The sequence below is a fragment of the Hetaerina americana genome, unplaced genomic scaffold (genome assembly GCF_022747635.1).
Source record: "Hetaerina americana unplaced genomic scaffold, ioHetAmer1.1.p SCAF_12, whole genome shotgun sequence".
NCBI lineage: Eukaryota > Metazoa > Arthropoda > Insecta > Odonata > Calopterygidae > Hetaerina > Hetaerina americana.
In genome coordinates, this window is record NW_027286292.1 from 30505993 (window position 1) to 30519204 (window position 13212).

At 36.3% G+C, this 13212-nt stretch overlaps 1 protein-coding gene across 3 annotated transcripts in view; it reads right to left on the reverse strand.

The window, feature by feature from the left end:
• The window catches only part of LOC139685905 (E3 ubiquitin-protein ligase Siah1-like), a 36283-nt gene extending 33780 nt beyond the window's left edge, over positions 1 to 2503 (reverse strand). Inside the window, exons 1-2 of one of the 3 annotated variants that reach the window (XM_071583039.1) lie at positions 2444 to 2503; positions 260 to 511 (exon numbers count right to left, since the gene is read on the reverse strand). In XM_071583039.1, coding sequence (XP_071439140.1) covers positions 260 to 509 — 250 coding nt within the window. In that variant the 5' untranslated portion in view covers positions 510 to 511; positions 2444 to 2503. The other 2 variants (XM_071583038.1, XM_071583040.1) reach the window with 2 other exon arrangements.
• Between the last annotated feature and the right edge of the window lie 10709 nt (positions 2504 to 13212).

Here is a 13212-nt window from a genome sequence, read left to right on the forward strand (position 1 = left end):
TCCAAAGTTGAACTTATTAGCATCATCAAATCAAAAAAAAAGTCAAATCAAAATATTTTACACAAAATGCCGAGGCATGAATCAATAACCCTTTGTCAAATTAATTACACCAACTAATGCTATCAACACACTTCAACCTGTTGACAGCGCTATTTGATCCTTCCATGAAACAAAAACTACAAGTAAATGGTAGAAAGGAGATATTTTTTCAACAAAAGTTGCTAATAAGGTGTTACTCAAATGCCTCAAATTCACTCACCAAGTGGTCCCCTGCAAGTGGGGCAGCAAGAGAGCATTGGCCGGCAACTTTGACACACAAGGTGCCCACTGTGGCATTGAAGAATCGGAGGGAGAACATACTCGAAACAGACAGGGCACTCAAAGAGACTGGCAAGATCTGCTGCAGATGTGGAAGTTGATGCCGCATTTGAGTTAGACGATGCAACCGTGCCTCCATGATTGCCTCGCCTTTTGCATGAAACATGAGGCAGCTGCATTTGCGCGTTCATGGCTGCAAATTTAGAAAATTCGTTAAATAAGATTCAGTCACCGTATGCCTACTTTTCCCCAAATACACAGTAAAATTATTATCACACGATAAGTACTGTAAGTCTATCAGCCCACACAAATGCACTTCGAACTTTCACACTTGTAAGCATATCACACAGTGGTATTACTTCGTTAAAAGGCATAACAACGTTTAATTATTGGACACTTCTAAAGATGTATCCAATAATTACAAGTTACATACAGCGTTGTTAAGCTTGTCGGTATCCCATTTCCTATAATCTACACGTACCATTGTGAGCTTAAAATTACATTTAATTTAACCGAATTACATCAACGTGAACTGGAGGATAATTTTTCATCTCCTGCCACTAATTATGTCGTAGAATGTCCAATTTAATTCAGTCAAGTCGCCCAAGACAGTTGTTCACAATATAAGCATTTCAGTATTTCCACGATAGAGGATTGCTTATATAAAACGACGTGAATTTCACCATAAAACCCTTTAACAACGCAATATGGGAATTTGAGGATGAATTTACTTCATACAATTTAAATAAATTTAATATTTAACAATCGTATTGAATTTTACAATGTGAAGTTTGTAAATCAACTTCATCATAAACACGCATAGTTATGATTAAGTTACTCAAATTCTGCATCATTACCCGTTTCCCAAACGATATAAAATTATAATCCTCGTATTATTTAAGTAAACAACCCTCATGCTATTGCTATGGGAAATAACCCTCAGGTACTCATACGCCAGCAATGTTCATAGAATGATTTCTATGATTCCGCCATTTATGTTTGGCAACCATCTCTATAACAATTAACATTATATAAGCCGATAGTGATTGTATTTCATTAAACAAAGTTTGTTAAAATTTCAAAAAAGACGAATACCAACGTCGCTGCAAAAGTACTTGTAATTGACAGTTACAACCAAAACAAATCCACTGAAACGCAAAATTTTGCCTCTGTACACGCGTAATCTTTATTAAAATAAGCAAATATTTAGAATTACGACATTGCAAGGCGTGATTGTGCTGTTTCATCACTCATATCACATCATTTGTAACGGAATTTAATCATTAAATGTAACTGGTTAGACAAACGAAACATCTCAGGGGGGAGTTTGAGACCATAAACTGTCGGAAAATCATTCTCACAACAACACAGACCAAGATATTGCTGAGGGAAAATAGCAGCATTCAAAATACAGTTTTTCAGCATGACCAAATAATGACACAACAATTTCATACGCTAAAACATTTCATAAAATATCAATTTTCAAAGCCAATAATTAAATTATACGATCTTTCTTCATCAAACAAAAGTGTCCATACATATGAAATATAAAACATTCGTAATACGTAACATCGAAATATGAAGATACTCGTGCAATGGATCACTACTAGTAATCAATCAACACATAATTAAAGTTTTCAAAGCCCTTTCAAAAAAGTGGTAACCTACGTTTCATCATTAATCTCAGCGATGCACGTGTAGCAGGTCTATTTGAATATCGTGACCACTTACGATCCATATGCTACTGACCCCGATCTTTGTTTAAGCTTAAAGTATATCAATAACTTTCATCCAATATCTCCGAAAAAGGTTGATTATTTCCCCGAATCCAGCACTGAGTAAAAATTTGACGAAGTTCTCAAACGAGGTTATAAAGGTAAAAGCTGAGTCTGTAGGTCGTCAAGGGTTTCTGATCGGCATACAACGATTTGTCACCTCCCAATGGAAAATTTCACAGGAACAGCACTTATAAAGTGATTTCAACGTAACAAAAATTGTTAGTCTTCCAAGCTTAGCACATATACGCACATAACACGTTCTGCGTTGCTACTCTACGACGTCATATGCAATACACACATAGTGACAATAATGACAGTTATTTTGTATACTATTATGGTGCCCGTACCCTTCACAGCGTTACTGTCTCGACCTGTCTCGACTTTTCTCGAACTGCCCTCATCTAGGGTTTTTCATTTCCGAGGGGGGGGGACTATCATGGCCGCCGTACGATTTTAGCGCAACTAACGTGGGTGGATCTAACTATTATAAATTTATAATTTTTAACAAAAATATTCCATTTATAAATATCTATTTTAATATTTTATGTTTGACTATTGTAACTATTTTCATTTAATTATGATAATTGTATTTGAAATGTTCCCAAGCCTCTTCTCTTTTTGATTGACCAATCAAAGCGGGGTACTGTTTGGTTAATTGGCCAATGGGCAATCGAGTTGATATTTTGAAAACATAGATATTGTGTCGCTCTTATTCTAGCAATCGGCGTAGTATTTATTATATCTCGTTATATCTAATCTTTAGTTAAAGTGAACGTTAAATAACTTGGAGATGACTATAAATCCGATTTGATGAACAAATATGATAAAACATTTCAAAGTTCAGTTTTGAACCTAACTAGTGCTCTTAAAATTGAGTTTTGGCTTTGACCGGAATATAAACTTTAACCTTCGAGTCAAAGAGACAATATAAAACTTGGCCTGATTCTAGCACCAATGAAAGATATCATCAAAATGCTTTCGTTTATGCATCCCAAACAATAACCTAGTGGCAACATTTCCTAATTTGTACGCACCGAGGCTTTTTTTTACCATTTCTAAATGTTTCAGTCAAATCATAAGTTAAAGGAACTGTTTGATATTTAGTGCTCAGCAGTTCAAAAAGTAATGTGTTTAGGAGCATAATATGGTGTGGTATATGTCTTGACAATGTTAAATGCGATATCTTCGAAATTATTGTTTTCTTTTTGGTAAGGTGTTAAATAAATCTCGTATCCTCGATTATGGTGATATCTGAAAAAAAATACGGACAGAAATTTGGAAAGTAATCATCTGCTAATGCCGTAAGATATGCGTCTGGCTTGTTTCATCCCCAATGAGATAGATTTTGACCCCCATTTTTGTTTTCAATGCTATTAGCTTATTAATGACACTAAATATTACTTAAATCGGCGAAGTCAATTTAATCAGTAAATGCCTTTCCTAATCCACGATTGGATATTTCTGGCTCACATTCCTCCCCTGAATTGTTTCTTGATAAGTTCTTAAGCTTATGTATACATCGGTTCACCTAGTGGCTCAAGAAAATGTACTATAGGTCAACGTCTTCCTTTTTCTAATCTCCTCTCTCCCAATAATCTTATTTCATCAAGTATATTTTCCAGTCATTGATTATATTTTCGCTCAAACAGATCAAATATTCTATTATTTAACATATTGTGTTTTCTGATAGGGTAAATGCAATCCATAAATTTGGAAATACCGATCTGGTAAAACATGATCAATGTGTACATGTTGGAATTCTTTATCTGTTATGTTGTTGATAGTAACATATTTGAATTAGATATTTTCGTAGTTAGTAGTAGTAGTAGTTTTGAGGGGAGGCGACCGACAGCTAAGGTCATATCCATCCCCTATCATCCCATAGGGGATGGATAGGAAAGGATGAAGGGTGGAGAGAAACCCGGCGTCGGCATTAGCCTACTCTTTACGAAAGGCGCCAAGGGGTCCGCAGTTTAACGTCCCATCCGACGGACGGCGTACTCACTCAAAGTGCCCTCCACAAAGCACCTCAAGTAGGGATCGAGATACCTCTGAAAAATATTCAACACCGCCGGGATTTGAACCCGCGCCCTCATGGTGGGAAGCCAGTACGTTAGCCCCCGCACCATCTCGATCCCCTTAGATATTTTCTTATCACAAGGTGACATGAGAGAAACCTTGTGTGATATAAATGGTCATTCTGGGAATTTTTTATTTCCAGTTTCATACCATTGATTATGCAGGGGGAAGAGCATACCCAGCCTAACGAAATATATAGCCCTAGAGAAAATCAAGAAGATGAAGTGAAGTATTCCATGTAGTATTCAGTCAAGAAGTTTTCCTCCGTGATGTTATTATTGGCAAGAAAAAGTAACTTTTATATTACATTATTTTTAAATTTGTGTTCATGAAGTTTACAGGTAGAGTCTTAAGCGGATAAAATAATACTTTGTAATTCCACAGATTTGAATGAACCGATTCCATAAAATAACGCCTGAAACCATCGATTACAGGTAGAGCAAAAAAGTCTTGATTCAGTTATATTTTTGAGCCACCGATTGTTTAGATCAAGAAGCAATGGATACCGCTGCTTCGCTGAAGTTTTTGGACGGTGCCAATGGCAGAGCACAACATCCACCAAAGTTCAATGGATGCTTTTCTCTAGTGAATGAACCTGGTGATGAAGCCTCTGAAGTGTAGAGGAACATCTTCAGGGCACATTTATGTATGGGATAAGGCAGTGAAAGTCTTTGAGTCCATGGGATATACTGAATGAGTGAAAGAGAGTACTCTTACCTCCCATCATTAATTGGAATAGGACATGGGATCATTATGGTTCCTCCTTAGGTCAAATGCATTAAAATCTTTGTCTCCAAGAAATTTTTATTATGATCCCTTGGAGAACAAATTCATTATCATTAGAAATTATGGGATTTGGAATATGTTCAACATGCACTAATTTTGTTGGTGCATGCTAGGCCTTGCTGTTGAATCATATATTATCATTCTGTGGGCTGGAACTGTGAAGAGAATTATTGCGAGATGCTGGATTTTAGGCAGCATTTAATAAGTGGACTATTGAGTACTACTCCATCTCCTCTCCCTTGTGAGTTCCCTCATATTTCAGGAGATATTGACTTTGAGCAACCAGAAGAGACCAGATTCCCCTCAGGATTGAGGTCCAGCATGGAATCCAGCACATATTAGCAACAGATATGCTTCAAAAATTTAGTCCTATACATTGCCCCAAGTGCTCTCATGAACATCAAAGAAACACAACATCATGCTCCAGCAGCAAAGCTCATACGCATTTACTACACTGCCTGAGGTTTAATTAATTAACATTTACTTGCTTCATCCTTTAAATTAGGTGTTGGGGTGACCTCAAGAAGCATATTGAAAAACACTCAACATATTATTAATTGTGTGCGATTATTACCTTACAACATGTGATACTAAGTTTTGTAATAAAGTGGTGCAATGTGTTATTAACGGATATCTGAATGGAAAAGACACAACACATTCAAAGCAAATGGACAAAAAAATTGACTTGGCAGTATGTGAAAAATAGAAGCATACCCACTGATAATGTTGGATTTATATTTTACCATCTAGACTATCTGTTTTCCTGCATATCACTTCAATTAATATTTGTATATTATCCTTGTCATTCTAATTATTTATTGGAATAATTTTACTGTAAAATTTATTGTTACATAAAATAAGGTCTATGTATTTATTGAATGTAATATTTACAACAACACAACCTTTTGTTGCAAGTCCTTTTTTCCTTCAGTTCACTGAGGAGGGCTACATTGTAGCCGAAATAAGCGTATCCAATGCACACACTCATATTTCCCTGGTTTTTGCTAACTTTGGTCAATTTGAGTAAAATTTTCTCAGTAGTGAGGCCCTTTTTGAAAGTGTGAGTCATTGTTTTCCTGAGTGCTTGTGTGTCAGCTTTGTATTTATCCTTGATATAGAATTTATTCCTGTAAACAGTCATGGATAGTGTATATCTGTTCATAAACCCAGGTATCCTTAATGGAGTCCCTTTAACTGTGTGAATGATCTCAATTGGGTTTTTGAGTGTTTGGGTCTGTAGTTGGTCACTGGCAAGGAAGTAAAATTCCCACTAACTACTGCAGAAGGGTGTTCTGGTTGAGAGGTTGTAGTTGGTCACTGTTATGGAATTTCTTTTTCCACAAACCAACACAACAAATATTTGGTTTTCATAGTGGGACAAGTGGTGCTAACATATTACGGCAATAGTTTTTCTTACAGAGCTTTCATTTTATTTTATTATGAATAATTGATAAATTTTCTGCTCATTGGTAATAATTGTTGTGAAAATTTTCTTGGTGGTTCAAAGAATATGAGTTTTGAATCCCTCCCATGAACATTATATTATACATTATTCAATTTGATAAATGGTACAACCAAATTAAACATTCTAAAAATAAATATTATATAATATATAAACATGAATTCTTAAACGGGACAAAAATTTCACAAAAATTCATTAATAGAGCATTGTGAGTTAGCAAGTAACCAGGAATATACCCTATTCTTGAAATTCAGGATTGGGAAATATAAATAATGAGTTCAAGTAGTAGTAGCATTATTTAGGGGAGGCGACCGACAGCTGAGGTCATTTGCGCCGGAGGGGATGGACAGGAAAGGATGAAGGGTGGAGAGAAACCCGGCGTCGGCATTAGCCTACTCTTAACGAAAGGCGCCAAGGGGTCCGCAGCTTAATGTCCCATCCAACGGACAGCGTACTCACTCAAAGTGCCCTCCACAAAGCGCCTCAAGTAGGGATCGAGATACCTCTGAAAAATATTCAACACTGCCGGGATTTGAACCCGGGCCCTCTGGGTGGGAAGCTAGTATGGTAGCCACTGCACCAACTTGATCCCAATGAGTTAAAAAAAAACTATTAAAGCAGGTGCACAAGAAACCTACATCAAACAGTATCCAAAGCTTTGCTGTTGATCTAGTGTAACAAATCTTCTCTCCCAGGTTTGATAGTGTTGTCCCCTCATGGAGCATCAAAGCATAACACCTGCACTTATAATTTACAAAGCTAACACCATAGGACTAGTCACTCAATTAGGTTCTAGTAAACTGCAACTCTGAAATACAAGGTCGAACCATCTCTCTTACATCCCAATATCAAAAGTTCTCATTTGAGCAATTGACTACTGAGTAGATAATTATCTACTCAGACTTGAAAATGAAGAATAATAAAACAACATTAATCAGCAGCTTTAGTAGAAGAAATAATTTATCAATATTAGACAAAGGTTATATGTAGAAGTCAACAATTATCAGAACAAACACCTATATTACATTCATATTAGAATATCAACCATCATCATCGAAACTCATCAAAGTTTTATCATTATTAACACTCAATAGCAGTAGTACAGCAGTAATTTAAAGGAGTACCCTTATCCAGACATGAAGTTAGAGCAGACTTAGGCAATTTTTTAATTTTCTCCATCTTTTGGGAAATGGCCCTGGAAAAGAGGATATTTTAGGAATAAAATTCAGGTACACTATTCAATAATTAAATTCCTTGGTCATACATTTTGGTTTCAGTCCATGAATCCCATGATTCTAATCAGTATGAAGATTGCTTCTGTGGCCACACTACGGAAAACTTGAATTCTTAGAAGTATCACCAAATTGAATTATGCCCTTAACATAATGCAAGAACTGACGTAGACAGGAAAAAGAATAGAAATTGGTAGTAAGCAACCAAGTGCTCTCAGTCACAATTTTAAGTAGGGACTGCAGCAACTGAATGTGAGAATTTTTATATTACATGGAAAGAAGGACCATCAAAAACTTTGGGTAGGATTACTGAATCTCCGTTCAAGTGCATATGTTTTTGCTACAAACTGAATAAGTTAACACATAAGCAATGTTCTTGATAGAACCCAAAATTCATATAGACGTTCTTGAATTGTCTTTATAAATAAGATTATAAGTGGTCAGGACAAAATAGGAATGTTATTAGCAGTGCCATTCACATATAGCCTGATGAAAAAATGTTGAGCATTACAGTGGTGTAGAATAAAGAGGTGTGAAAGTTAGTACAGCTGGAAAGGTAACTTTTTTGTCTTTCTTTAAAAAAGTATTCAAGTTCTAACCATTTTATTATTCCTACCTTTCCTACATCTGTTTTTCCTATCTCAATAATCAATAACTAAAATGTGCATTTGGACTAAATTTGAAAAAAAAATTTACATAGCATAAATCCAGATTAGACTTTAAATCACTCAAAACTAGACAAATGTTTGACAATGGAGCTCTCAAAAGGAAATACTTAATCTCCAATCATTAGACTGTGGACAGCTTACCTGCATAAGATTTGGTTTGGAATTCACATTCAATTGTATAGATTATTATTTTTTCAATAAGAATCCATTGGATATTTCTTTCTCCTGGTGATTTCCTATCCAGCCTATAAAGAAAAAAGACACCCTTAGCCACTACAAACATGCAATGAATATAAAAAAGTTAATCATTTATATGAAGGAAATTTTTTCAGAGACTAATTTAGGTAATTGTCAAAATGACCAGAGATGAGTAGACAGTATGTGGTTTAACAAAAAAACCCTAAATTATTGAACATGCTACTCAATTCTGTACATAGATATATGAGGTATGCCTGAAAACTATCTGTCTCATCTTCATATCTTTGCGTTTGTGCTATTCTTCGTCATCCAGGCCGTGGCATCCTTCAAAGTAGTCCCCATTTGATTGAACCACATGCTCCCAGCGGTGCTTCCACATCTTAAAGCAGCCCTCGGATGTAGATTTTGAAATGGCCTTCAGCTCGGGTGTTGCATTACTCATGTCTTCAAACCGCTCTCCTTTGAGCACCATTTTCAATTTTGGGAACATCCAAGATTCGCAGGGAGCTATGTTTGAACTGTACGGAGGCTGGCAAAGCTGTACAATCTTGTGTTTTGCCCAAAATTGCTGCAAAAGGTTAGATGAATGTGCTAGGGCATGATCGTGATGAAGAAGCCAGTCACCGCTTGACCAAAGACACAGTTGTTTTCTTCTCATGGCATCACGCAATCTTTTCAGAACTTCAACGTAATATTCTTTGTTGATCGTCTGACCTCTTGGAGCAAATTCATAGTGCACAACACTCTCACAATAAAAAATAATAAAAAAAACAGGTCGGATACTTTTCGGACACACCTTTTATGTGGAAAATGGGGATTCAGAAATATATGATTTCAGCTACACATATATTGGTTAGAATAGAAGATATATATAAGAATTATATATACAGAAATTCCCCAGGAGTGGATGCAGATTCAGATCATAATTCTTCTGCTAATGCTAAGTGCAAGAGGATGAAAAGGGGTAGACAGAGGAGGAAATGGAAAGCACAGGCATTAAGCATGACAAAAAGGAAGGAGTACCTGAAGGCAGTGGAAGAATTTATGAGTGAGGACAGAGGGATGAGTACAATAGAAGGAAGATGAGAACATCTCAAAAAAGGACATCGATGACTACATATGAAACTGAAGGTACCATAAATAGAAAAGGACAAGGAAACAGGAATTAATACTTAACTGAGGCAATTAAACAATGGGGAAAAATGGTGAAAAGAACTAAAAGAGGTTTGAAGTTTACAGAGGCAGTGTTAAATAGGTGCACTCTATAGGACAGTGAAAAACTGTTACGAATGAAGAATGAAAAATACATGTGCACTATCACAAACTTGACAGGAGCATTGATATGACTAGAAAAGATTCCAGCGTGATGGAAGAAATGCACAGAAGAATAATAAGAAAAGATAATTAACAAGTAGGATTAGATACGGAAAAGAACATGCTTGATGCTAGTCAGATGCAAAGACAAGTTGCTTGTTCTGTATGGAGCATGGTTTTGTATGACTCCAAAACTTGGTCATTGAGGAAATGGGAGATGCAATGATTTGAGACTAATGAGATGTGGTCTGGACAATAATGAAAAAATTACAGTACACAGAAAGAAAAACAAACAAAGAAGTATTAGGCATGATCGCGGGGAAGGTGAGGCTGTTGGGAGAAGTTTGACAGGGGCAGAAATTGTGGATGCTGGAGACTCTTTGTGGAAATTAGATACTGCATACTTGTAGAGGGGAGAAATTTTTTAAAGAATGGAGTAGTAAAAGGGTAAAAGTTGGATGGAGTGGAGGTAGAAGGTATACAGAGGTGAAGAATGGCCTATGGTAATGCTTGGTTTTTATTTAGTGTCATGCTAGGCAGGGCTTAGAAGTGGAATCCTTAGCGCTCACCCTGACTGAAAGAATACAGTTGATTGGTTGATCTACATTTAAAACACCTGAATTTGAATGAGTGCTGTGTAATGAGGATAGTTTCTTCTCACCTTTCATCTGTTTTGAATCTCCTTTTGGCTGTGAAAAACTCCTTGATAGAGACCTCTGCATCCTGCAAGAACCAGTTAGGAAATATTTTCACAGTTGCATAACATGAAAAGAATCATACATCTCCATCATGAAAATATAAAACAAAAGATTAATTTTAAGTATACTGTTGAGTCTACTTCTCTAAGTTCACTGCCCACAGGGTTTTAATATTTTGTTGAAATTACTTCCTAAAAAAATTTCCAAATAAATCAAAGATATATACATTGTAGTGGGTTCAGTTACAGCTCACATGTGGTGCTGCTGCGAAACTTAAGACTCCAAATTGGGCTAATAGGGTGGTCACACCTCTGCTAAAGCATACAGTCATTGTATCTCTACTGATAAACGAGAGCCCTCACGCATTCAACCTTAAGTACTATGAGAGTTTCATTAAGGCATAGGAAATTGTTGCTATAAATACAAACTTTGCTAATATCAAAATAATGACAGAAATTAATTGTTACATGAAAAGAAATGATGATAACCTCATGGGGTCTTAAGAGAGAAGACTGCCATACAGTATTGCATTTAAACTTGAATTCATGAATAATGCTTTAGAAAACGGAAATAAGGCAGCTGAAAGGCATTTTGGCCCAGTGATGACAAATTTTCATGATTCTATAATTAATAAACATTGATATATGTGTAGCTGCTAATTTTTTAATGTAACAATCAATTTTTGTCATAAATTCTGATGTGAAAAATCAGGGTTCATCTTATAGGCCAGGAAATATGGTAATTAGCATTGGATTAGGAAGAATGGGCAGCTATTGTCATTGAATCTTTTATGTAATACTAATGAACGACCCTAAAATGGATGAAGTTTAATTAGCACAGTTAATTAGCTTTTAATTTGGTGGCTATAGAGTTGCGTAGAGTACTAGAGAAAAGGCCATATGTTATTGTGACTATTTTATTAATCATACAAATAAATAACTGATTAGCATACTGTTTTCTGCAATACATTTTCATGGAAAGTTGAGAAAATCTAGTTCAGAGTTCAAGGCCTGCAGAAAAAAATCAAAATATTTTCAGTTAATTTCAATTAATTCAATTCAATATGTTTTTCCCAAATAGGACCTCTGACCATTTGAGCTGAAAATACTACATGAACTTGTGTTCCCTGAGAATACCTTTCCCAAAATGCCAATAAAAATAGGGCTGCAGGCATTTTTCTCTTCCTGAATCCATATTCTGGAAAACCATCCAAAATTAAGAACCCTAGCTCCATCAAACTTACAAAAGTTCTATCTATGGAAGTGCTACCCCCAACTGTATCATGGTATCCTTTGATGTAACTAACCTCTTCCCCATTTTTCCCCCTTTAGCTATCTTCACCCTAGGTAAAATCACTCCGGTGAAAGCTGAAGCACCAGACCAAGTGACCAGTCAGTTGTGCTTCTCAAGGAACCTGTGTGTGTACAAAGTTTCACGTTCAATGGTAGTATCTACCAGCAACTCAAAGACCTGGCATTGAGATCCTCACTTTTAGTGGACATTCATAAGGACAACCTTGAACAAGGGCTATTTTCTCAAACACCCCTTTCAACAAACCTTATTCACTGGTACTGAGATACTGATAATGCATTTGGTTATGGACATGATCACACGGATAGTTTGATATTATCACAAAAATGTTCAATTCAATAGACAAAAACTTCATTTTCTATAAATAGGTGGAGTCTTAGAATAAACACTAGCTACAAAAAATATAAAAAAAGTTCTCCATTTTTAGGAAGGAGTGTTAATTGGATCAAATCATCCAATTCACCTCCGGACACCATACAGGGTTTGGCTAAAAAATAAGAGGAATTATTTTTACTTGCAGACATGGTTGGCTGCAGTGGGGCAATTTTTGGTGGGAATGGTCTTGTATAATCAACATTACCCACATCAGTTGTTTGTGAGCATTGCAGAGTGTGGATCGCTGGTAGACTGGATCCCTGTTTGAGGGTCATGCCCCGAATCCATGATGTCACATTCTATGGAGCATTGACATACAATAAAATTTTGTACTAAGTTAAGAAAATAGAATTCGGGAGATGAAGTAATGTCCCAAGGATCGATTTTCTGCAGGCACAAGATGTTCCAGGAGGGTAGAGAGGATGTAGAAGACAAGGAATACCTTGAACGCTCATCAATGACACCGAGCGATGAAAATGCGCAAAAATTGAGAGAGATGCTCAATATCAATCATTGCCTGAGTGTCAGGATGTTGACAGAAGAATACAATATTCTGAAAACTACACTTCATCGTATTTGTACATAAGATTTAGCCATGAGAAAGGTGTGTCCAAGATGGTCCCCAAGGTGCTATTGAAAGATCAGAAGGCTGCTTATGACAATCTCACGTGATCTTTTGGACTGCTATGAGAGTGACCTATGGCCTGATAGGGCTTGATAGGCAACCATTTTGGAATACTGAATAATTTCAAATAGGCCTTGGCAAATTGCCTGCATGAGGTTCCCGTCGATGCCTTCCTGGAAGCATGCCGCAACTGGCTGAGGCACTGGCATTGGTGTGTTAATGCACAAGTATGCTATTTTGAAGAATTTCAGTAATTTGTACTTTGATCTGCATTGCATTTTTTTTCCTGCATTTATTCTACTTATTTTGGAACAGACTATGTTTTCCACACAAACTAACATACCTTGATCCCATGCTGTACAAATGTA